The sequence below is a fragment of the Alosa pseudoharengus genome, unplaced genomic scaffold, assembly GCF_046254945.1.
Source record: "Alosa pseudoharengus isolate Yale_2024_CS ecotype anadromous, Long Island Sound unplaced genomic scaffold, YU_APseudo_1.1 YU_APseudo_1.1_scf_20, whole genome shotgun sequence".
In the NCBI taxonomy this organism is placed as follows: Eukaryota; Metazoa; Chordata; class Actinopteri; order Clupeiformes; family Clupeidae; genus Alosa; species Alosa pseudoharengus.
In genome coordinates this window covers 35,237,169-35,264,090 of record NW_027468664.1, presented here as the reverse complement: position 1 = coordinate 35,264,090, position 26,922 = coordinate 35,237,169, and the positions used below count along the sequence as shown (strand labels likewise).

The following is a 26,922-nucleotide window of genomic DNA, read 5'->3' as shown; positions in this document are numbered from 1 at the left end:
CAGATACGTCACAAAACATGGCGGAAAGGAAACACATCTCTGAAGAGCTGACAGAAGATGAAGGTGATATTCACAGAGAAACTGAATATAATCATTTAATGTTTTTTTTTTTTATTATTATTATTATTGTTATTATTCCACGCTTTTTTTCTGCTACTACTCAGTCTTCGTCCATACCCGTAGTAAATACATGTAACGGTAGAGTGGCTCCTCGTTAACTTCACTAGCAGCTAGCCACTTGAGACAAACACCACCAAAGCATTTGGCTCTGATGATAACGTTAGATAACTGTTGGCATAATCAGACTACATTATTTCGGCCTCGATTTTGAAGTAGCAGACTCATTTTAAAAAGAAAGCCAAAATAACCCTTGTTTGGGGGCAAATCAGTGCGTAGCAGCTAAGCGAACTCTGTCAAAGACGGTCTTCGCCGTGTCGCAGACAAGCTAGCATGCTAGGTATTTGGGGAATAATTTGCAACTAGCAAGGAACCAATGATAATAGTCTACACCGAGGTAGAGCACAATTCAAAACCTGGCGTGAAAATCAATGGCGAACGTTCGGAAAGTGTACCACCCATGACCGTGAGCCCAAGGGTGTACACCAGGGCTATTCAATTACAAATTAATTTGGGCCACATTTTAAAACCACAGACTTGAGCCGGGCCACACATTTTCAGCGACCAGAAAGCAGGAGGTAATTATTCAAACCAACACAAAATCGTGTAATGCCTAGCAAGCAATTTTTATTATTTGATTGACCTTTAAACTTGGCAACAATGAATAATGTCACTTAAACAATAAAATAGTTATAACCAACCAATTGAGGTAGCCTAGTAATACTTTTTTTTTTACACTTTTTAAATAACAAACCAAAGAAAAAAATTACCCTAGTACATCAAAGTGCATAAAAACAGAGTCTACAAGAGGCCTAACATTTGCTTCAAATCAGGTGCATTAAATAACAAAAGATTAAACAGAACCTGAGATATGCTGCTTTTGTTTTTGAAATTATAAGCATAGCCTAATTATATATTTGGTTAGGCTACATCTGACATAGGTACATCTTGTGTAGATAATCAAGAAAGTGCAATTAAGCAATGCCATTTTTTTGCCTCGTGAAATGAACACTGAACACTCATATCTGACCCTGACACCTCACAAAGTGCATTTTTAACTAGCCTTAATAATAATACAAAATAATAATACTCAAAGCAAGTAAAACTTATCTGCTGTGCATGAATGAGAAGGTTATCCACCCATTGCTAACTAAATAATTCATTCTCATTAGCATATTATGCTGATGGGCCTAGCAGCAGTTATGCCTAACCTGCTGATTTTCTTGGGAGAAGTGGCATTTTTTAGTCTGAATGAGTTCAGTGATTTTTGGCTCATAAGACGTCAATGGAATCCGAAGGCACTGGTGAAGGTTACTGTCAGTCAGGGAGCAACGAGAATTGCTTTTGATTGCATTCATGTGTGAAAAGGTGGATTCACATGTGTATGTTGATCCAAACATACTGAGCACAAAGATTGCTACTTTCTTAACATTGGGGAACTGGTGCATGTTATCACCACTCCAGAACTTTGCTGGACCTTTAGTACTAAGCTCTTGAGCCATGGTCAGGGATGACTGCAAGTCAACAACTTCTAGAATACATTTCCCCTCATCAATGGAAGGGACGGCTTCCTTAAGATATCACACTAACATCCTGTGTGAAGAAAAAATAAACATACCATAGCCTAAAATTTCAAATAATACACAGATATGGCCTTATTATGGCTTCTATGCAAGACCTGCTCAATAAAACAAGCGCCCTCTGTAAAACAAGCGCCCTCTGTTTCATTTGTAGGTGACTATATCTAATTTAATTGTTGTTATGAACTGGATATGTGATGATTCTGTGAATACTGGATATGGGGCCCCCGTTGTACAATGCCTGCATACCACAAATAGTGCAATCATACAATCAATGAGAGCATGTGGTTAGAAATTCTTTGATGCAACAGTTGCTTTTCTGGACCAGTGAGTGACATTTGGGTAATTTTCTGCGGCACACCTGATGATCTCTCACGGCACACTAGTGTGCCCCGGCACAGTGGTTGAAAAACACTGCGATATAATACAATAGAAGGTATAGGCCTACAATATGATAAATAAATATAAACAACAAACTCATATAAAACGGGTAGGCTCCTTAGCTTTATACTAGGCCTTTATCATAGGCTTTGGCTTAATACAGGTCATACATAGAATGAATCATGTAATATAATAAATATACATAGTGGCGTTATAGCCTACAACAATGTAAATAGGTGACAGAACCCACTTTATATTAAAAGAAAACCGTTAGACATTTCATACCTGGGCACAGAATGGGGCACAAAGGGCCACTTTAGAATGCGCACACGCACAGCAGTCTCGTTCCCATTCCTTACACACAGTAACGGTAAATACTAATGAAACGCTAATAACGGTAAAAACTAATTTAACTATTTTCGAAGCTTCCAATAATAACGAATAACACATACAGTATGATGATGTATAAAACAGAAAGTTATGACATCGTTTTCACTCGTTGTGGGCTGATAATAACTTTATGTACAATATAATTGTTTAGGCTACATTACGGCATACATTAAGACACTATGAACGCTAAAGTTATTGATTTCTCATACACATTCGCTAAAACAAGGTTACAAGTGATTAAATAATACTTTTAAAAGATCATGACATTGTTTTCAGGTGATTTCTATTCAAGAACAATACTTTTAAATAAATAATTAATGCCGTTTCTATTGGCGGAAAATGATAGCGGCTTACCCCTTACAGCATCCACTTTGCAACTGGGGAATGCTGTAAACACTGGTTGCTTAGCAACATCGCGCAGCACTTAGCACGAGATAATAATAATAGTAATTTCTATATATATATATATATATACAATCATTAATAATGTGCATTGATTTGATGAAATTCACCACAAAAATTAAATAAAATAATAGACAAAGTATTTCACTGCTACATTCACTTGCCTGAAATCCGAAATGTTTTCAAACAACGGATGATCCGTTTCGAGGGACAAGCTCTTGGCCTTCTGCTGTGCCACACATTTGATTTTTGATAGTCTAGCCCAGGGGTTCCTAAACTTTTCCACGACAAGGCCCCCCAAATACCACTAGGTTCTGGCCAAGGACCCCCTTGATGTGTTATTAAACCCATCAACAATACTACAGCAAATGTAAAAATACATTAAGCTAATCCTAATAATTATTTTAGCCACAAGCACTTCGCGATGGAGCACACAGTGTGTAAAAATTGCATTTGGGGCTCTCTTCTATATGAGAGCTATCACTTTACTATTATTCCCAGTCATTATCATGAAATATAATGTTCAGATATGCGACAAATTATTCTAATGGCATTGTATAACAACCCTCATAGTAAAAGGTATATTTTACATTTTTCAAATGTATTTATTTGTTTCTTTTATTTTTCCTTCCAACTTGCTGAGGCCCCCCTGGCACCCGCTCGCGGCCCCCACTTTGAAAACCACTGGTCTAGCCTACTAATAGTTAAAAAGTATATATACTTAGTTAACATAACGCTACTAGTCCACAGTGCATCCAAACTGAGCAGTGCATCAGGCTGAGCAGTGCAGGGAACAGCTTACATTGGCTGCATGCAGGCACATGGTCAGACAGGTTTAAGGAGCGCTTGATTTGTTTTGTAGCGGAGCGTTCTATGGGTTGCCAGGTTGGTTCTATGGGTAGAGCACGCATTTTTAATATCGCTCAATCACGCAAATTTGATCGTGGGAAGCCAAAATCGTGATCGTGATTAAACTTTGCTACTGCTAGCCTGCTTTTAAAAAAAGCTGGCCATTGTCTTTTCTTTTCACCTGGTGTTCAGCTGCTGATGATTCCACTTGTGGCGGGGAGGTAGGGGAGCTAATGATGTGCCACTGGTGCCTGCCTGTTGCTCTGTCAGCAGGGATTTGATCTCAACTGCTCTTGTATTGATATCTTCCACCTTTTCAGTTTTGATATAGGTAGATTTGAATGTGGGATTTAGAAGGGAAGCCAAATCTAGCAGGTCTTGTGTCAGGATTATACTTCTTATCATTTATGTACGCAAAAATGGCTGACTTCACATTCTTAGTCAGCTGAGTGTAATTTTCTCCCTCAGCAAGAATGTTATTGACAAGGTGAAGCACTGGCTTAAGGTATGAAACGCTAACATAGGCCTACTGTTCACCAGACAAGGCATCTGTGAACTGAAGTGGGCTCAACACCTTTTTTTAAAACCTCCAGCAATACATGTCCTGCCAGCTGGGCACCAAATATCTTGTTTTTCAGCCTTTAACACTTGACTAAGAGGCCGTTTACACGACACCGCCGGGTGGATTTTCTCTTACCGCTTTCACACCTTTAACGACTCCGGCAAGAAAAAACTGGCTAAATGTGCTGTAGTGCATATGCCAGACCAGTCGATGGCGCCGCTATGCAGAAGCTTCACGATAATTTTGTGTGAATCGCGTAGAAAACATTGTTGAAACAGTTTGTTAAGCCAGAGAATGTCTAATAAGTGCTCTGGTTAAGCAGTCGCATGAAATAAGGAGACTACAGACAATTCGGTTTTCAATTCAACTGTTAAACTAATAAAGTTCATTTTCAAGGTATGTGACTGCTATGTGAAATTTCAAATGCTTAGCCTACGCATTGCATTAGGTCTGAGCACCACTGGAGAAAACACTAACATGCAGTAAGCTAATGTTTAACCAAGTTAAGCTAACGTGTGCTTCTAACTTAGCCACTAAAGGCTGATAGGCTACATTGTGCACATAAATCATGACAGGGGAAACAAAAACATTTTAATATGATAAATAAATGGTTTGGTTTGTTTTGACAAGCAACATGTCAGGTTGAGTGCCGTGGCTCAGTTGAGAGGTGGGGCTATGTCGTCATAAAGTTGCCGGCTTCGCACCTACAGCCGTCTACACGGCGAAAGTTAGCCGGCGGTTTCAAAAGTTCCCACTTCGGAAGCCGGTTTCAAAAGCTATCGGTTTCAGTCTCCTAAACTGCCGGCGTCGTGTACATGCAAGGCGTAACCGTTAACAAAACCTCACCGGTTTCACAAAAACCGGCGTCGTGTGCACGGCCCCTAATTGCTCTCTCCTGCTCAATCAGCCTTTTGATCGTCCTCTGTCGCGATCCCCCCCTGCTAGGTGTCTCTGTTATGCTGGTGCTGTGGTAAGCCCAGTTCAACCTGAGCAATGGCCAGGCCTAGGGCTGCACGATTATGACCAAAATGATAATCACGATTATTTTGATCAATATTGAGATCACGATTATTTATCACGATTATTAATTAATTTTAGTGACAAAAATATTTTTTCCCTAAACATATTGGACTTGCTATCTGGCTCACCCAAATTCTTCCCCTCACATTTACTCCCCTAAATTACTGCAAGTATAGATTTGACTGCGACTTCCAAACTTCCAAACAACTTCCAAACAAATGTTTTGTGCATGCTACTTTGTTAATATTTGGTAAAACGCCTACTGGGAATCCTCCCAACGCTCCCCATTAGCCACTTAAGCTCTGCTTCGTGTTCATGAGTTTACTGTAATCGTTAGTCCAGGGGTGTCCAAACTTTTTGACTGAAGGGCCACATTGGGTTTTGAAAATTGGCCAGCGGGCCACACACAAATAATAATAATAATAATAATAATAATAATAATAATAATGTTTTGTATTATTTAAATGACAAAATAATTTTGTTGTAGAAAATTTATTTCTTAAGAAATACTGTTAATTTGATGCTGTTTAATTCATTTATAAATGGTGCACTGTCACTTTTAAGACTCTTTGCCAGCTCCACTCAAATATAGCCTATGGCTAGTGCTGTGATCTACTGCAATGGAGGTTCTATGTATCTCGATGTGACAAGCTGTTTTGACATTGACATTGTAAACGTTCTCTAAGAAGAGCGTTCTCTAAGAAGAGTGTAAAGCAATTTGCAGTAGCCACAACGTCGTCTATCGCTGGAAAAAAATAGCGAGCGGCCTATGATAAACTAATAAATGCTCGGCGGGCCGGATTAAAGTGCATGGCTGGCCGCAGTTTGGACACCCCTGGTTTAGTCATTCGTTGATATGTAAAACACTGACGTGTAGGCTACATTTTCATTATTGTTCACTCGTTTTGAGTAGGATGTGTCTTGAAACGCATATGCATTGTAGGTTGCACATGTAGCTTATAAAATACATGAATAAAATTAACGGATCCCGTCGTTAGCTCAACTCTTATTACAGTATAGGCTATCAGAGGAAGCAAACAAGGACTAAAAGTTAACTAAAAGTTAACTAAAAGGCATGTGTGGTTTACGTCATGTGATGTGTTTCACGGTATGAGTTGAGAGCCCTGCTTTGCTTATATTTTTGGTTAACTTAACTTGCCTGAAATCCGAAATATTTTCGAACAGTGGATGATCCGCTTCGAGGGACAAGCTCTTGGCCTTCTGCTGTGCCACACATTAGATTTTTGATCGTCGTTTATTGTATAGTCTAACTAGCCTACTAATAGTTAACATAATGTCACTAGTCCACAGTGCATCAGGCTGAGCAGTGCAGGGAACAGCTGTCATTGGTAGGCTGCATGCAGGCACATGGTCAAACAGGTTTAAGGAGCGCTTGATTTGTTTTGTAGCGGAGCGTTCTATGGGTTGCCAGGTTGGTTCTATGGGTAGAGCACGCATTTGAAATATCGCTCGATCACGCAAATTTGATCGTGGGAAGCCAAAATCGTGATTGTGATTAAAATTCGATTAATTGTGCAGCCCTAGCCAGGCCCCTCTTCCTTTTCCAGGAATATGAAATAGCAAAAAAAAAATTTCACACACTAACTGCATTACACTTCTCTCTGTAAAACAACAAACAGCTTTTTGCAGAGAGCTGAGCCTGCTAATTAAAAACTTCAATTTTTTTTTCCTTTTAATTATAATTATTTAGGTTATTAATGTTATTATTATTTTAAACATACAAGTGTTCATATTTACCTATGGCAAGATTAAGTCGATGTCCAAAGCATGGGAGTCTTCTCCAATGCCACGGACATGTTTAATCCGATTACAAATGGAGTAATGGCTCAATCGAAATAAAAATGCCTCATGTAAACACGTCCACCGATCGGATTCAATTTTCAATCGGATCGAGAGAGGTGGTGTACTCCGTTCTGACAATCCAATCGAAAAATCCACCCATGTAAACAGGTACTCCAATTTTGGGGGTTACATTACTTCTTTCTGCGCAGGTGTTCCCTGTAGCGGTTATGTCACAAACAGTGTTGCCACAGTTACCTTGAAAAAGTAATCTGATTACTGATTACTCCTTTAAAAAGTAACTTAGTTACTTTACTGATTACTTGATACTTGAAAGTAACTAAGTTAGATTACAAGTTACTTTATTAGTTACTTTCAGCAGCTGCACACCCCCACCGCCTCAACATAAAAATGATAACCGGTTTTGCCAATACTCACTATACTGGAAGTGCATTTTAACAGTAATGTCAACAATGTATCTCAACCTAACCTACTTAGATACTGAAATTCAAATGTTTGTTCAATAATGTCTAGTCAGTACACCAAATAAGGAAAGCCTATTGATAGAAATTGTGAAAGTAAAATATGTAGATTTTGGTAGTTTGGCCTTTTCATGTAGCCTAGGCAACTAGCCATCTAGTATAGGCCTGAGTAATATGGAAATGAAATTACACTTGTTAAACTCACCTCAACAAGTATTTTGCAATCATTTAACCCGCCGTGAGCAATGCTAAAGTCACTGTTACAAACAGTGCAGTGTGCAAGACTATCATTATGTTTTACTCTTATGAGACAATTGGGTACACTTTTGTGTAGTCTGATGTGAAATGGGTCTTAAATGTTCCTTTTTGAGGGGCACTGACTCTGCCATGACGCTCCTGTTCCTAGATACACTGACTGAACTGATTAATTAAGTTCGGGTGAAAAGAGATATAAGCCCACCTACACTGAAAACTGATTGGTTGATTTAGCAAAACAGACCAGGATGCTCTCTGTCTTGGATGCGCTTCAGAAATTCACAAATTTTGCATAAGCTAAAAAAAAAAAAAGAAATATTCCAAAAGTTTCCATCATTTTGCAAACCACACCCACAGGTATTTGGTAACTCTCACCATGCACCATTCACCTTCTATCACAATGCCTTCCAAGTATGCTCAATGCCTCTGGGCAGCCACAATGTCTCCGGGCAACCTTGCCCACTTATGAAATCCTTGCTCTGCCATGGGATAGTATGGACTTACGAACTGAAATAGCAAGGAGAACAGTAGCTATATATAGCTTACATAATAGAGTTGTTTTCACATTGACGGTATTCAAATAACATTTTTCATTATTGTTAAATATCATGATGGGAGAGTATTATTAAAAATATTACAAGTATGCATATGTTTACGGGAAATTAGGTTTTACTGGGTTGTTTTGTTGTAAAGACATGCAAGGCATTCTGGGCCGTAATGAACAGTGGTCGGCAGCACTCCATAGGCTACGTATTAATATGAATAGGTGTTTCTGTAAACCTAGGGACAATAAACAGCTATCTCTGTTACAAAAACGAGCTGGTAATCGCTCATTGAAGAGGGAACTATGATAAAAAGATTGTTTTCCTAAAAGCATGGTGTTGACAAAAGAATAAGCAGGAAATGCCACGTTTATCTTAAATAGCCTACTGAACGCTAGGTGGCAACGTTGTATTACATTTCACTAAATGCGGTGGAATTACGGCTCCCACACACAGCTGCGTGCATTGCATTGCTGGAGACGCATCCCATTCACTTTAAATGGGCTCACGTGATCCGTTGCCGAACTGAATTGTGGGTCCGTCGCGTCGCGTTTCTCCCGCTGCTCGCGTTGAGGAGTTCAGCTGTTGCTGCACCGACAGACGGCACCGGCCAATCAAGCCAATCTACGGACGGCACCAACCAATCACATTACGGTTTTACTTCAAGTCATTTGCATAGCTACCGTTGGGAACACCCACTGGAATGCGTTGACGGAACGCAGCTGTGTGTGGGAGCCGTTAGTGTGAGCTTCACAAGGAAGGAAGGTGCAAATATTATGTAATTTATCATGGGAAATTATTGGAAATGTTATTTCTTGTTTATTCTAATTGCAAACCACACACATCCATTCGTAATCACTAGGGTTGGGTATCGTTTCAATTTGAACGATTCCAATTCCGATATCTTATTTCGATTCCGGTTCCTAACGATTCTCGATTCCGATTTTTTTTAAAGGCAGGGTCAAAAAAAGTTTAGGATATTTCTCAGGGTATCTGCACATTTTCCAAGTGCAAATTTAAAGACTTTTTAAGACCTTTTTAAGACATCTAAATGGAAATTAAGACTATACCACGACTAATTTTAACCCCCACCCCATTTTGGATGTCTACAGAATTACCAAATATATTTTGGCGAAAGAAAAATAATTGTGTGTGAATTACCTTCACAGCTATAAATGCCCAATTTTAGGGTCTGGGCTGCTTGCTTTTGAAGCTGGCTGTACATACCGGTATTTGGTTTTGCTTACTGCTGAGGCTGATTGTTCTTCACCTGTCGCTGTAGTAGCATAGGGCTACTTGTCAAAGACATGTGCACTGGACTGGATTCCCTTCAATATTTTTTTCAAAGTTAGACTAAGCTATTTACATATTTTAATAAGCCTACTTTATATAATTTACTATGTGCATCTATTGTCCAATATGCAGCACAGCAAATTAAAGTTAATCCACTACTTTACATTTTGCATACCAGTTGTATCTAAACCAACCAAAGCGTAAAACCATTGACTTGTTTTAAATTAATTAAGAGACAGGTCCTCCTCGCATGATCCTGCTGAAAACTGCTGGTTTCATCTCAAGCACGCACGTATTATGAACGCATGTATGTAGCAGTCGTCAACATTCAAAAAATATGCGGTTATATTTCACAACTTTTGTGAAGTAGGCCTAGCCTACTGGGAAACGCTGGCAAGCAAGCTGCTGGCAAATATTACAGGTAGGCTATTAAAACTTAGACAGATATTTTCTTCCTTAGGCTAGGCCAGCAACACACGCTGGAAAGATGCAAACAGATCAACTTAACATATACAGTATTTCCTCCTGATTGCGAAGCACTGCACATAATTTGACCAGCAGTCTTCGCGTCCATAGTTTGTGAAACGATTAGAGAGACTTTAGATGCCAAACGCAACTCCAAAAAGAAGTTTTGAGGCTGCGCCGGACAGGGCTTTTAAAATCCATATGTCCGGCCTAAATTCGAACATATGGCCAACCTATTGCTAACTGGCTTACCAACTCTTTCTCCTGCTCATTCTACCATAGGCTTCCTCATTCCACGTAGGCTACCTGTCTATCTCTCAGGCCTCAGCTACACCACGAAAACGTCAGGCATATTATTTTGTACATAGGCCTACTGTATTATTACCGTTTTCACACCTTTAACCAAACCCGTGAAAACATCTTCACTCTGCAACCACTACACTTCCTCCCGTAGCCTAATAGCCAAGTCACTTGTACAATTGCGTTTTAAATACACGAAACTGGATGGAGACATCACTCGCTCTCTTGCACTCGCTGGTGGTCCCATACGCACAATACGTCTCTTTCGAAAATTCAGTTGTATTTAAGACTTTTTAAGGATCCGCGAGAACCCTGCTTTCTGAATGAAATAGTCTGACATTCTCCATGAGCTTCTTCGTTGATGTTCAGCCGTTTCTTCTTCCGGTCGGCGGACTGGGAATCGAAACTAGGAATCGAAATTTAAACTGTTGAACGATTCCGGGAAAATCGCAAAGATAGTCCCGGTTCCAACCAGTACTTGATATTCGATACCCAAGCCTAGTAATCACACGTACACATTTAATACTGGAAGACTGTCTATTTGTTTATTTGATGTTACTTAGCAACGGGGACAGACTTCAGAACAAAGATTCTAGAACAGAGTTTCAGAGAGACACGTTTTGAGTTCGTGGCCAAGTAGGCTACCTAAAATATCGGTTTCCATGTGTATGTGCTGGATGGTGTGCTTCCTTTATGAAAGTAAGTGTTTTATACAGTTAACGTTACAGACATAATGAGTCATGTTGTAGTGCTCCACATAAATGTGCCCCTTCTTGTTATTAGAATGCTAAGCGGAGATTTCATTCATTTTTTTGTGTGGCTAGAAGCTAGCTAGCTAGGTCATAGGGAGGAGATGTTGCTGTAACGTTATGAGATTTATGTTGCTTAGCGTAATGCTTGTACTCGTAACTTTAGGACTCCTATTTTTTTTTTACTAAGAGTAATTCAGGAAGCATTTTAGCCCTAAAAGTAGCGCCTGAGTCTGTGACAGCTTAAGCGAGGACTCCTAATAAGACCGATTCACAAACAATGTTTTGTGGTGGCATTTCACGTCAATGAAGAAGTCACAGAATGTCAAATCCCTGCCCCAGACCTTATACCTATACTGAACTCTTACATCTCAGATAAGTGGCAATCTGAATGGGATTAATGTACCAACAACAAGCAAGGAATGTAAATTTTGGCACATTTTCATGATCCACTGGGTCGTTATGGGCCACACAAAATACGGTGTTGCTAAAATTACTCCTATTGTGGCTATTTGAGACATGCATTCATGAGTATCCAGCTACATTCAATGAGTTAAGTAAAATACATTCACACACACAAAAAAAACCCATCACTAATGTTGTGGACATTCCTTTATTCTGAGATACATCAATAGGCTCTCAAAACAATCCCAAACAGACATAAGGTCTTTATAGAGCAAATCCATATAGATTATTTGTCAAATAAACCAGTAAAACAGAATTAGGGGATGGAATATATAACATTCACACTCATAGCTCATAATTCTAAAATAAATCAGTGAAAAAGTATCCTGACAAACAAGCAGCATTTTAATGCCTTAGTCATATTTCATAAGTTCTCTAGGTTACCTGATAGCCCAGTTTGAGAGGTGCAAGACGCGTGACATTATTTATTTTTGCAGCCAATCACTGCTGTTGTTTTATTTTATTGATTTGATTTTAGTCATAGAAGCTAAATTCGAAGGCAGGCCACAGGTAAAAGCCAACGAACCGCATTCACCCCGCAAGGCAATAGTTGAATAGAGCTTTTGAGGTATTGCCACTGCTCCAACACTGAAAGGCACTGTTAGAATGCTTGGATCAAGCCAGGTTCAGCATAGCGTATGTCACTGTCTGCTCACGTTGGTGACCGGACAAGGGCAAGCACACTTTCGCAGTTCCCGCCGGAAATGCAGTCTAGTTACGAAATGATTTCTTCTTCACACATATGCTATGCTTTGGCATTGGCATTGGGTTGGTCATGGCAACCAATAACGGTGTGTGCAAAAATAGATTTTTTTAGGGCTGTCAAAATAACGTGTTCATTTTAATTAATTAATTACAGAAATAACAATGCGTTAAATGTAACGCTGATTAATCACATTTCATAGTAATATTTGACCCAGTGCAGTCTGGCTATCATGACTAAAGGAGGCAGACGAGAAAGCACTGCTTTGAATGAAACATTTAGCCTATGTTTTAAAAAGAACGCCCAGACCAATCCAATACTGTTGATGGCAGCATCAATCTACTATTTCTGCATTAAGGAATTTCCGTTGCCTAGCATAGGAGTTTGTCAAGTCTGAAGTAGCATCTCAATGCAAAACAATCTGGAGGTAGACCTTGCCTACGAGTTAGCACACCTCTTGATGATAATAATGCTAGCCGCCAGCCTTGTCAAAGTTAACTTTGTTAACGTTTTGCTGAGCCTACCCTTTGACCGACTATTCAACAAACTCCCTTAATAAATTGACTACATTTGTTGCACACTTGAAACAAAATGTCTTCAAAAGTATGTTGAAGGTGGTTACATTTATTTCCATTCCAATAACTTCACACACTACATTTCCGTTCGCACTTGTATGCTGCTTTTCTGTCTCGTTTTCCTACTGTTTAGTTTAATTTCTTTAACTGTTCTATTTCTTATCCTGGACTGCCACCTACTGGATAGGAAAGGCAACAACCTAGTAATTATGTGAATACAAATCTACAACATGTTTGAATGGCCAAAAAAGGCCAACCTTGGGTAGCCTACTCTGCACATGTAATTGACAGTGAGTTATTTGCATTTATCATGCTAAAAATCTGACACCAGTCACTACGCTGATGCCTGAGCCAAATCGAAAATTATAATTAAAGAGAGAGACGTTGAACTTTTAAGTCTATAAGTCTATAATGTTCATTTGGCTCTTCATTGATTCACTCATCTGCCAAACTTGTTTTTAAGATTTGTTCATAGCAAAAATGGATGCCTGCGATTAATTTAGATTAATTAATCACAGAGTATGTAATTCATTTGATTACATTTTTTAACCCATTTACTCCTAAAATGCCTGCTAAAAATGCCTATAGAATCCTATGGCATTCTAGACTAAATAACCTTATTTCCTGAGGGTTTTCTGAAAACATACTAAAAATTGTCAACGTCTACCAAAATTTAATATCTAAGCCTCTGTAGCACCTAGAAACATGAAATAAAAAGCATGCTGCGCTACGCAGTATCCAGCGGGAGGGTCAATGTTGCGCTACGCAGCATCCAGCGGGAGGGTCAATGTTGCGTCATGCAGCATCCAGCGCGAATGGGTTAATCGATTGACAGGCCTTATTATTATCAGGGCCTAAATTTCACTGCAAGATTGCGGGTATTGCGCATAATTTGTTCAAGTCCCGCAACTCTAGCCATCATAATGCGAGAATTTCCCGCATATACTTTTACAGCCTGTCTGATGATGTTAATCTAATCATGAAGTGGCGTGAATGCGATGCTATTGACTGGACTACCGAGTTGAATTGAACATAGCCTCATGAAGACGCAGACACACACACACACACACACACACACACAGAGAACCACTTTGCACTTACGCAAATAGGCTACGCAACCATGGTAAACTTTTACATCTGGAGAGAGCTCATTGGTAACTATCCTGCTAGCTCAGATCACATCTGCCAGTAATGCTCACTAAAATCATTAGTGAACATTGCAAAACACTTGATCCCAGAAAGATTGTCTTCGACTTAGTTAGTTTTTCAACGTTAGTTTTTTGAACATTTATTTTATCTAATGACATAGAAGACATAATAAATTGCATCCACATATCCTTATGCTCTATGTGCAACTTTTATTCCCTAGCCTAAAACCGTCAGGATGAAGGCTAATTACTCTCATGTATTTCTTAAAGTGACAGGCACTCAATTACACCTACACATCACCAATGTGCACTCAATTAGACCTACACACCACATTAAAGATATGCCTAAGTGTAATAGTTTAAAAATCAATATGAAGCATTCAAATTACTAAATATGTTTAGCTACTAGTAATTACTAGTAAAATACTATACATTATTAACTAAATACACTCTATATGAATTAAAAAAGATATGAAATAGAAACATATCACATAAGCCATCATTTTCAGTGTGTGTTCAGTGTGAGTAAAGCAGAATCTAGGATGGCCACTGTTGTGAATGATCCCACTACTATATTCAATATTACTGATGACGTCAAGGTGGTGGGGGCCCCCAAATCAAGTACATTTTTAAGAAAGTATCGAAGAAGTATCGAAATCGCCATTTTTGACTTGGTATCAGAATCAGAATATATTTCTACACATAGGGTAGCCTACCCGACCTATGCAAGATGGCTTCTAGTGACAAGCCCTGTAAATGCTCCTAGTTTCTCTCAACAGGGCTATTTGCTGACTGAAACTGAACATTAGATCTTCCATGTGAGGAGGACCCATCACACATTTTAATTATATTTTATTTTCGAGGGCTTTTGAGATCTACTATTATTATCTATTATAGAATATTATTAGCCTATGGGAAGCACTGACTGTCGTTCTTAAAAGTATCGATACTAATAAAGCTAGACGTTTCAAATTTCAGGGTATTGCGATCATAGATATATATGATTGCGTTACTTCCATTGTATTGGTGCACCGTGCAACACTAGTCAAAGGAGCAAATGCTAAGTTTGTGGAGAGACAGCATGTGCGAGGAAAGTCTAGGCGCTCATAGTGTTGCATGGTGTATCGATACTAGAAAGGTATCACGATGCCTTCATGCAAAAAACAATATGATTTCTGACGTTTTTAGAATCGATACTTGTGTTCTGTGTCTGTGTGGACTGCTCCCACTCTCCATGCTCCTTGCACGCATCTAGGCAAGTGAGCGTGTCAAGCAGGCATTTCTGAGTGAGTGAGTGCGCAGCCAACGTCAACATAGTTCTTTGCCGACAGTCCTCGGATTGTGGTTAAAACAAAAGGTTAAGTGAAATCTGGAACTATTTTGGATACATCGCGGATAGTGAAGGCAAGCCATCAGGTACACAGAGGCCCGTTTGTAAAATATGTTTCAAAGTCATTCAAAAGCAGTAGGCCTAGGCTACGCATAGAACTTGGCTAAGCACCTCGCAGACACATCCCAACATGTTTAAAGAGTGCTACGCAGCATCCAGCGGGAGGGTCAATGTTGCGCTACGCAGCATCCAGCGGGAGGGTCAATGTTGCGTCATGCAGCATCCAGCGCGAATGGGTTAATCGATTGACAGGCCTTATTATTATCAGGGCCTAAATTTCACTGCAAGATTGCGGGTATTGCGCATAATTTGTTCAAGTCCCGCAACTCTAGCCATCATAATGCGAGAATTTCCCGCATATACTTTTACAGCCTGTCTGATGATGTTAATCTAATCATGAAGTGGCGTGAATGCGATGCTATTGACTGGACGGATCAACTACCGAGTTGAATTGAACATAGCCTCATGAAGACGCAGACACACACACACACACACACACACAGAGAACCACTTTGCACTTACGCAAATAGGCTACGCAACCATGGTAAACTTTTACATCTGGAGAGAGCTCATTGGTAACTATCCTGCTAGCTCAGATCACATCTGCCAGTAATGCTCACTAAAATCATTAGTGAACATTGCAAAACACTTGATCCCAGAAAGATTGTCTTCGACTTAGTTAGTTTTTCAACGTTAGTTTTTTGAACATTTATTTTATCTAATGACATAGAAGACATAATAAATTGCATCCACATATCCTTATGCTCTATGTGCAACTTTTATTCCCTAGCCTAAAACCGTCAGGATGAAGGCTAATTACTCTCATGTATTTCTTAAAGTGACAGGCACTCAATTACACCTACACATCACCAATGTGCACTCAATTAGACCTACACACCACATTAAAGATATGCCTAAGTGTAATAGTTTAAAAATCAATATGAAGCATTCAAATTACTAAATATGTTTAGCTACTAGTAATTACTAGTAAAATACTATACATTATTAACTAAATACACTCTATATGAATTAAAAAAGATATGAAATAGAAACATATCACATAAGCCATCATTTTCAGTGTGTGTTCAGTGTGAGTAAAGCAGAATCTAGGATGGCCACTGTTGTGAATGATCCCACTACTATATTCAATATTACTGATGACGTCAAGGTGGTGGGGGCCCCCAAATCAAGTACATTTTTAAGAAAGTATCGAAGAAGTATCGAAATCGCCATTTTTGACTTGGTATTAGAATCAGAATATATTTCTACACATAGGGTAGCCTACCGACCTATGCAAGATGGCTTCTAGTGACAAGCCCTGTAAATGCTCCTAGTTTCTCTCAACAGGGCTATTTGCTGACTGAAACTGAACATTAGATCTTCCATGTGAGGAGGACCCATCACACATTTTAATTATATTTTATTTTCGAGGGCTTTTGAGATCTACTATTATTATCTATTATAGAATATTATTAGCCTATGGGAAGCACTGACTGTCGTTCTTAAAAGTATCGATACTAATAAAGCTAGACGTTTCAAATTTCAGGGTATTGTGATCATAGATATATATGATTGCGTTACTTCCATTGTATTGGTGCACCGTGCAACACTAGTCAAAGGAGCAAATGCTAAGTTTGTGGAGAGACAGCATGTGCGAGGAAAGTCTAGGCGCTCATAGTGTTGCATGGTGTATCGATACTAGAAAGGTATCACGATGCCTTCATGCAAAAAACAATATGATTTCTGACGTTTTTAGAATCGATACTTGTGTTCTGTGTCTGTGTGGACTGCTCCCACTCTCCATGCTCCTTGCACGCATCTAGGCAAGTGAGCGTGTCAAGCAGGCATTTCTGAGTGAGTGAGTGCGCAGCCAACGTCAACATAGTTCTTTGCCGACAGTCCTCGGATTGTGGCTAAAACAAAAGGTTAAGTGAAATCTGGAACTATTTTGGATACATCGCGGATAGTGAAGGCAAGCCATCAGGTACACAGAGGCCCGTTTGTAAAATATGTTTCAAAGTCATTCAAAAGTAGTAGGCCTAGGCTACGCATAGAACTTGGCTAAGCACCTCGCAGACACATCCCAACATGTTTAAAGAGTTCAAAGAACGTGGTAGCAAATAACGACAGAACGACACCACTAAACGATTAGTACTAAGTTCATCTCTTCAGTTTTAGTCTAGCCTAACTGAAGCGACTATGGTTTTCTGGGATAAAGCGAACCTTCCTTCATCAGTGAATTTTGACGAGACATAACGACTGATCATAGCGTGCTAACGTGATGAAAACGCAATGTTCACGCTAGTATAACATTACCATAACTTGCAAACGATCTATTTAATATTCAGTCAGTACCCTACTACTGGTAATGTTTGTCATGGCATGTAGACTGCAATTTGTTCAATAATTATTGCCCTGATGTAGGATAGGCTACCCGAAATGCGCTAATTAAAGCCCACAGCATATAATGAAGCGTGTTGAGTCCTACTAATATAATAATAATAGCGGCTTATTGTTACGTGGTAGCAAATAATGTTATCAAAGAAATAGACATAATGTACAGAGATATATTGCGACACTTGAACACGCACTAAAGAATAATCAGAACAAAAACAATATGGTTACCGCAGCTTCACTGCTTGGACTCCTATTGCATTTCATTAGCTTACTGCATTTCATTACTTAACTGAATTTCATTAGCTCTGTACCTGTACTAAATGACAGAGTTGAATCTAAATTAATCTAAAAAAAATAGTAACAAGGAATTATTGTATGTTGATCACCATTCAAAACATACAACACTCAGATGAGGGGCCATTTAAGCTCTTAACATTTTGTAGCCAATTTATTTCTGTTTAAAGTTGTGTGTTTAAGATAGCTTTCTTGATTTAGGTTGGTCAAATTAATACCAGTGTACAAAATGCAAAAAATAACAAAAGCACATTGAGGAATGTTGACACGTATGTCACTTTTTATGTCTATTATTGTTTTATATTACTACTACTACTACTACTAATAATAATAATAATAGTTTGAGAACTCCTGTACTATTGCAAGGTATGTGGTATTGGAGCAAGTTTTTCTGGGGAACTTATATTTTGATTATATCACTCACTGTATGTTAGGCAGCAATCACTCACCTTGGTAAGTTGTGTTGCCTCCAGCAGGACCGGGGCAGGGAGGCAATGTGAAAACTAAGACTGTCTCTTCCAGCATGGTTGTGGGAGTAGAAGGATATTCTGGGAAGCGATCGGCTCGGGATGGCCCTGTGGAGCAGCCAGCACCCCCTAAAGTAGCAAGGCCTGGATATAGCCAATCTCTGAAAAAACCTGCTCCGATCTCAATCAAATTAGGAACTAATGTAAGTGAATCCCAAATGTGTTCATGGGTTTCTTTTTTCCAAAAAGTGATATGCACTGATTATACACAGTATTGCATTTACTTATTTTAATGTTTCTAATGTAGCTAATGCTACCTGTAGCTAATCTGTTTTTCCCTTCATCACTGACCCAGAAAATTAAAGAGACTGTGCCATCATTGCCAGCAAAGAAACCTGCCCTGGCTGCTGTATTCAATGAGGATGAGGATGTGAGTTCTTTATTTAGTGTTAGTTCCTGATTACCTCTTCATATCAGTCTAGTCCTGACACATGTGAAATCTAGGTAACTGACTTGAGAATTTGCTACATAATTTGGTCTACCACAGAGTGAACCAGAGGAAATGCCCCCAGAGGCCAAAATGAGGATGAAGAACATCGGCAGGTGGGGCTACATATTCAGTCTCCACCCATGATTTGCATGAAGATCAAATCAGTCACATAAGTCCCATTATACTGCCTCACCAGCATTTTCCGAAAAAAATCAGCGCCAGTCTGTGTGGCAGGCAAGGTTTCAATTTTCCCGACAATTTGGTGAAATGCTGTCAAATATTACAAAAAAATCGTAAAAGTGTTATTAATCTTATATTTACATCAGAAAATCTATTTGGTATTGTTTTCAGTATGCAGACCTGCCAACCTGTACGCCTTTTGCGTAGCAACCACACATTTTAACATCAAAGTGCGCCGGTATGATTTTTACTTTTCAAAAACGAGCAAACATCCAACTTCTCCGGAAAGCTCCCTGGAGTGCGAAAATTAGAATCTCCCACAAATCTTATTTCATGCGAGCGTGAGAGAAAAAGAGAAAGTGACGAGTGAGAATGACAGACAAAGCATAGTGATTGGTCTCTCTTTGTGCTATTTTTTCTTCGTCCAACGGTGGGTTAAATGAAAGATTTGAGGTGAGCTTGTGTTCACTCGCAAATTCGTATTACTCCAGCTGCCGTTTCGCGAAACTGAAAACATCTCCACTGATTGCAGTTGTGAATTCACCTAGGCCTAATAGTTTGTTGTCTAGGATAGTTATTACTTCTTCACCAGTTATTTCAGTTAGCATTATATTTTCCATGTGTCGCTAATGGTTAAAGTTTCCATAACTAAAAGGCTCTCAGTCTGAAAGTGGACTTAGGCTAAATATTTTGAGCTGCTCAGTGATGAGTGTTTCTTTGGAGCATATAGATAATTTCTTCTTGATTATTAGCACGAAAATAAACATGACCAAATATTAGGCTTCCAGACGGAGATCGCGCAGCTATCATTGAGACCCACCCCTTTAGTTGGGATAATGTGCAATAATCATTGCAGCCTTACAGATGGCAGAAAGACATCGCCATCTAAAAGAAACTGAGTGCGTGAAAAGAAAGTGAATTTCTTTAAAAGCATTCAGTAATTTGCATTACGGTGCTTACACACAGGTGCGTTCGGCATGCCAGTGGGTGTGTTCCAGAGGGTGTGTAGCCTACTATGCAAATTACTTGAAGTAGGCCTACACTGCATCACTGCAAAAACTGCTTATCTAACAAAATCTAACTAAGTGTTATTAATCTTATATCAAGATAAAAAAAACTAGTTGGTATTGTTTTCAGTATAAAGAGACTTACCTAGCGCTTTCTTGTGAAAACATTTGACTTAATTTAAAAAAAGATTGACTTATTTTAAGACATCTCATCCTGAAAACAAGCAAATTTGTCTGCCAGTGCGTTGAGCAAATTTGTCTTGATAAGACTCCTTAAAATAAGTCAAAGTCTTCTTAAATTAAGTCAAAATGTTCTTTTGAGAGGGCGCTAGGTAAGTCTTTTCATACTAAAAACAATACCAAATAGATTTTTTAATCTTAATATAAGATTAATAACACTTGGTTAGAATTCATTTTTTGCAGTGCAAAAACTGTTTATCTAATAAAATCTTACCAAGTGTTATTAATCTTATATCAAGATCAAAATGTAGTTGGTATTGTTTTCAGTATAAAGAGACTTATGTAGCGCTTTCTCGTAAAATCATTTGACTTCATTTAAGAAGAGTTTGACTTCTTTTAAGATGCATCATCCTGAAAACAAGCAAATTTGTCTGCCAGTGTGTTAAACAAATTTGTCCTGAAAACAAGCAAATTTGGCTGCCAGTGCATTGACTAAATTTGTCTTGATAATACTCTTTAAAATAAGTCAAAGTGTTCTTAAATTGAGTCAAAATTATCTTTTGAGAGCGCTAGGTAAGTCTCTTCATACTAAAAACAATACCAAATAGTTTTTTTGATCTTTAATATAAGATTAATAACACTTGGTTAGATTTTGTTTTTTTGCAGTGTATAACTGTAGTTTGATTGGCTGGTGCCTTCTGTTGCTCTCCGTCGGTGCAGCAAAAGTTGAACTTTTTTCGTCAGGGGCGACGGGAGCAACGCGACGCAGTGGACCCACAATTCAGTTCAGCAACGGATGACGTAAGGCCATGTAATGTGAACAAGATGCGTCTCCAGCACTGCACTGCATGCCATTGTGTGTAAGCACCATTAGTCAACAGGTAATAATTGAACATTGAATGTATTTTCGGAGGGGAAAAAAGAAAGAAAAAAACATGTATGCTTTTGTGAGTTAAGGGATAGTCTGCACACTGACAACAGCAGATGTCCATAAGCCTCTATTTACTGTAGCTTATATTCAGGTGAATATGTTGGCATAACATTAGGGAGAGATGTATTTCTTTACAAAAGAAATATCTAATAATAATGGATTGAAAAGAGGTAATAATACATTGCAAAAAAAATAAAATCCAACCAAGTGTTATTTAATGTTATATTAAGATCAAATCTATTTGGTATTGTTTTTAGTATGAAGAAACTTACCTTGTACTCTATTAAAAGATCATTATTTCATCATATTTTAAGGAGTCTTATCAAGACAAATTTACTCAACGCACTGGCAGACAAATTTGCTTGTTTTTAGGACAAATTTGGGTAATACTTTACGGTAAGGGTACATGAATCATCATGAATTTATGCATATTCCTTATTCCTTAATATCTCATGAATCATCAGGAATGAGTTCATAATTTGTCATTTGTGACCTCATACATGAACAACACATCAACTAAAGCATTAAATATGGTGGGCACATCATTATGATTTATTAAGAATGATCATGATGATTTCTTTCTGCCAAAAATGTGGTCATCACTACTCAAATTCCAATTTGATCACAACTTGTGCAGTTCTCTAAGCACATGCCATTGTTCACACTTTAGTTGAGGGGCCACAAACATGATGAAATCATGAGTAATTAACCTTAAATGTATGTAATCATGATGATTAAGAAATCATAAATCAGGATGATGTACCCACCTTAACTTATGCTTTAGTTGATGGTGTTGTTTATGCATGAGGTCATGAATTAGGGCTGCAAAATATTAGGAAAACATGTGATAACATTATTGAGTACTGCGATAACGATATAACTTGCGATATTTCAATATACTGCTCAAAAAAATTAAGGGAACACTTAGGTTTTCCACAACACATTTTTTGAAACCTTCCACCCTTTTCTCCATTCTCAAACTACATTCACAGAATGTCTGACAGTTCTTGCAAAATAAAACACTCGCCTCAAAAGTTTTACTTGTGCTCAGAACCAAACAGTGTCAGAGTACTGATCCAGTGTATGATTGAAGTGTTCCCTTAATTTTTTTGAGCAGTATATTTAATGTTTTTCACCATTCTGCTTGCTGCTAGCATAGACTGTAGGGTTGGGGGGGATAAATGTATAATTACAGAAATAAATGTATAATTTTCTACATAAACAATATAAAATATTATGTAGACTAGGCTATATATGGCCTATTGAAAGTGGACAGCTAAGAGACCTACTGGCTATCGAAGTTGTGTGGAAGATCTGCTCCAAGAAAATCCTTGTGAAAGACGGATAGACAGCCAATCTGAACACTTGTGCACCAACCAGCGGAATATTCCACATTGCCAGCCTTCGATGGTCCTAGCAAAAAAGCTACGTAAGCTATTTCGCGTAACCTCATATGCTGCGCATCCCCACGTTATTAGGCTACCGGCATGCCGACTACGAGGGCAGCGGAAAGTGAAAATAATTGGGCTGCAATCGCACAGTCCAGGCTAAGAAGTAGGCTAAACACCTTTTACAAATAACAAATCCTGATTACCTCTCTGCTGCTGTCTGGGGCTTTTGCTAAATGCAAATCATGAAATACAAGCCTTACAGTGAAAGACAGATATCTTCTGATATAACGATAACGAAAGAAATTGTTTATTTTAACACGGTAGAGAAGGACGCATTTGGCGCTGTGATTGTAACACGTCATCCTTCATAAAACCAAAATATTCCCATATAACAGACATGCTTTTCCTTTTAGTCACCAATTCCTCTTCACCCAAATGTAGCCTACCTCGCTCGACTCACTATCTTCAGCCATCACTACTTAGCTCCCGCCTCAACACCTAAAACACCACACACCTAAACTGGTAGGGGACGGGCTTCTAGGGCAGCATGACAGCATTGGTTTGGTAAAATATGTTGACATTCAGAATGTGAATACACCATAGACTGTATGGAATGCACACGGCACAGAAAATGTATCGAAATTTATCGAAAATTAAGTAATCTTTGCTTAATATGTCCATCGCAAGCGTTGATATCGCGATAGATTTTAGATATATCGTGCAGCCCTATCATGAACGAGAGACTTTAAACTCATGTAAATTCCTGATGATTCGTAAGATATAAAGGAATGAAGTAATGCATAAATCATTAATTAATTCATGCATAAATTCATGATAATTCATGTACCCTTACCGTAAAGTGTTACCCAAATTTGGGGGCAGCCGTGGCCTACTGGTTAGCGCTTTGGACTTGTAACCGGAGGGTTGCCGGTTCGAACCCCGACCAGTAGGCACGGCTGAAGTGCCCTTGAGCAAGGCACCTAACCCCTCACTGCTCCCCGAGCGCCGCTGTTGTTGCAGGCAGCTCACTGCGCCGGGATTAGTGTGTGCTTCACCTCACTGCGTGTTCACTGTGTGCTGAGTATGTTTCACTAATTCACGGATTGGGAAAAATGCAGAAAAAAGAATCTAAAATATCCACCACGATGGGTTTTGTTCATTAGTTTACTTAGCTAACATGCTAGCGGGTCTCTCATTGAAACTGCCTGGGGTTAAGCCTGCTAAATGCTGTCTAAAAACAAGCAAATTTATCTGCCAGTGCATTAAGCAAATTTAAGTATAAGTATATAAGTATAAGTATATATACTCTTTTGATCCCGTGAGGGAAATTTGGTCTCTGCATTTATCCCATCCATGAATTAGTGAACACACAGAGCACACAGTGAACACACAGTGAGGTGAAGCACACACAACCCGGAGCAGTGAACTGCCTTCACTGCAAAAAATGAAATCTAACCAAGTGTTATTAATCTTATATTAAGATTAAAAAATCTATTTGGTATTGTTTTTAGTATGAAAAGACTTACCTAGCGCCCTCTCAAAAGAACATTTTGACTTTATTTAAGAAGACTTTGACTTATTTTAAGGAGTCTTATCAAGACAAATTTGCTCAACGCACTGGCAGACAAATTTGCTTGTTTTTAGGACACATTTGCTTAACGCACTGGCAGACAAATTTGCTTGTTTTCAGGATGAGATGTCTTAAAATAAGTCAAACTTTTTTTAAATTAAGTCAAATGTTTTCAAAAGAAAGCGCTAGGTAAGTCTCTTTATACTGAAAACAATACCAACTATTTTTTTTTATCTTGATATAAGATTAATAACACTTGGTGAGATTTTGTAAGATAAGCAGTTTTTGCAGTGTTGCTACAGCGGCGTTCAAGGAGCAGTGAGGGGTTAGGTGCCTTGCTCAAGGGCACTTCAGCCGTTCCTACTGGTTGGGAATTGAACCGGCAATCCTCCAGTTAAAAGCCTGAAGCTCTAACCAGTAGGCCACGACTGTCCCAGGGTTCCCACTCTAAGTCAAATGTAAAATTCCTTTTCCCTGACTTTCCCTGACAAATAAACAGAATTTCCATGACTTACTATACTATTTACTAACGTATAGCGTTCAAGAATATTTTACTTTTTGGAGTGGGAGATGAATAAATGGCCATTGAATAAACAAAGTTGAGATACTCAAGGAAGCAGTAAAGCAAATAACCAGATGTACACCAGTTCTGCATAGAAATATTTGTATTAAAGGAGAAGTTCGGTGTGAAATTGACCTTAGCTGTACTGAAAGATGTTGCCGAGTACTTACATGTGTCCAATAGGCACCTTCGCTCACCCCCTAGCATTCCGAATTACGCCATTTTTAGCCAAGTAGCTGTGGGGGGCATAGCGTAGCCTATGCAGCTAAATCGCTATTTTTACACAATTAAAAAGGTTCCAAGACCCTCAGAAGTCTACCAATGCAGTGTGGAGTTACTTGGAACCTTTTTAATGGTGTAAAAATAGCGATTTAGTTGCATAGGCTACGCTATGCCCCCACAGCTACTCGGCTAAAAACGGCGTAATTTGGAATGCTAGGGGGTGAGCGAAGGTGCCTATTGGACACATGTGAGTACTCGGCAACATCTTTCAGTACAGCTAAGGTCAATTTCACACCGAACTTCTCCTTTAATGTATTTTGGTAAGTAAATTTTAAACTTATACAACAAAATTCCCTGATGTTCCATGACTTTGACCCAAACGTGATAAAATTCCCTGACTGGAATAGACTTTCCAAAATTCCATGATATTCCAGAAATTCCATGATCCGTGGGAACCCTGTTGACTTCTTTTAAGACATCTCATCCTGAAATCAAGCAAATTTGTCTGCCAGTGTGTTGAGTAAATTTGTCTTGATAAGACTCTTTAAAATAAGTTGGTCTTCTTAAATTAAATCAAAATGATCTTTCAAGAGAGCGCTAAGTAAGTCAAACATACTAAAACAATACCAAATGGGTTTTTTGATCTTAATATGAGATTAAAGGGATATTCCACCATTTGGGGAATTACTCATTTTCCACCTCCCCTTGAGTTAAACTGTTGATTTTTACCTTTCTCCAGTTCATCCAGCCGTTCTCTGGCGACTACTTTTAGCTCCAGCCTAGCATAGATCATTGAATCGGATTAGACCATTAGCATCTCGCCTGCGAACATCACGTTACGCCCGAGTGAGAGTATAGTTCCATGTCAAATCAGTCTAGAAAATCGGTATGTTTCATTTTCCGTTGGTCTTATTACACTTTCTAATTTGAGGAGACACGTTTTAAATAGGAAAATTACCAGAAATCTTAGTCACTTTTAAACGTGATGCTAGCAGGCGAGATGCTAATGGTCTAATCCGATTCAATGATCTATGCTAGGCTGGAGCTAAAAGTGGTATACTCAGCGAACGGCTGGATGAACTGGAGAAAGGTAAAAATCAATTGTTTAACTCAAGGGGAGGTGGAAAATGAGTAATTCCCCAAATGGTGGATTATCCCTTTAATAACACTTATTTTTTTGCATAAATGATTGGAGGAAATTACTTTCATGATCGGACATGGGGACCAAAGAGATTTAAATTTGTTGGACTTTATAAAATTTTCACGGTAAAAGTCTGAGATACCCTGTCCCTCACAGCAAACTGTTTATGTCTACAGGGAGACACCAACATCAGCAGGACCCAATTCATTCAACAAAGGGAAACAGGGTTTCTCTGATCACCAAAAGCTATGGGAGCGCAAGCTGAAAGCCCAGAGTGACCAGCAGCCCAGACCTTAGACATTCTGACTAAGGGACCTTTTCTTGTGTGGTGTAAAAATGTAAATAACTTGTAGGACACTTATTAGTTGTGAGTTTTTGTTTTCCCTTAATTCTCATGATTAATTTCTGTATTTACCTTAAGGGATTATTTCTCCAAATGATTCTTTGTACTTTTTACATAGAGGGACTTTTTTTTTCTTGCCAAATGGTTAACCAGTTTGTCATTGTGGCTGATTTAACTGCCAAGCTTGTTTACTTGCTTTCACACACTGATATTGGATGTTTTGGTGATTGGTAGTGTTGATAGTGCTTGGAAATTGGTAATAAAAAGTCTTTGTATCTA

The 26,922-nt window shown here is 38.7% G+C and overlaps 1 protein-coding gene across 4 annotated transcripts; it reads left to right on the top strand.

Moving 5' to 3' along the window:
• On the top strand, positions 1 to 26,922 carry pcnp (PEST proteolytic signal containing nuclear protein). Of its 4 annotated transcripts, none has more exons than XM_076297169.1 (5): positions 1 to 63; positions 18,682 to 18,829; positions 18,982 to 19,056; positions 19,174 to 19,229; positions 26,477 to 26,922. In XM_076297169.1, exons 2-5 carry the CDS (start codon positions 18,683 to 18,685, stop codon positions 26,595 to 26,597), a joined length of 399 nt encoding a protein of 132 aa, XP_076153284.1. In that variant the 5' UTR covers positions 1 to 63; position 18,682; the 3' UTR covers positions 26,598 to 26,922. The 4 variants fall into 4 exon arrangements, 3 of the variants coding, with proteins under 3 accessions (XP_076153284.1, XP_076153282.1, XP_076153283.1); XR_012989319.1 differs by having other exon boundaries at positions 3 to 63; positions 18,633 to 18,829; positions 19,174 to 19,350; positions 26,477 to 26,562; XM_076297167.1 differs by having other exon boundaries at positions 3 to 63; positions 18,633 to 18,829.

Bases quoted from the DNA above. Each gene is read 5' to 3' on its own strand.
- pcnp (XM_076297167.1), top strand. From the start codon at position 18: ATGGCGGAAAGGAAACACATCTCTGAAGAGCTGACAGAAGATGAAG. The intron at 64-18,632 runs GTGATATTCACA...TGTTGCCTCCAG, and splicing joins AGAGCTGACAGAAGATGAAG to CAGGACCGGGGCAGGGAGGC. The intron at 19,057-19,173 runs GTGAGTTCTTTA...GGTCTACCACAG, and splicing joins TATTCAATGAGGATGAGGAT to AGTGAACCAGAGGAAATGCC.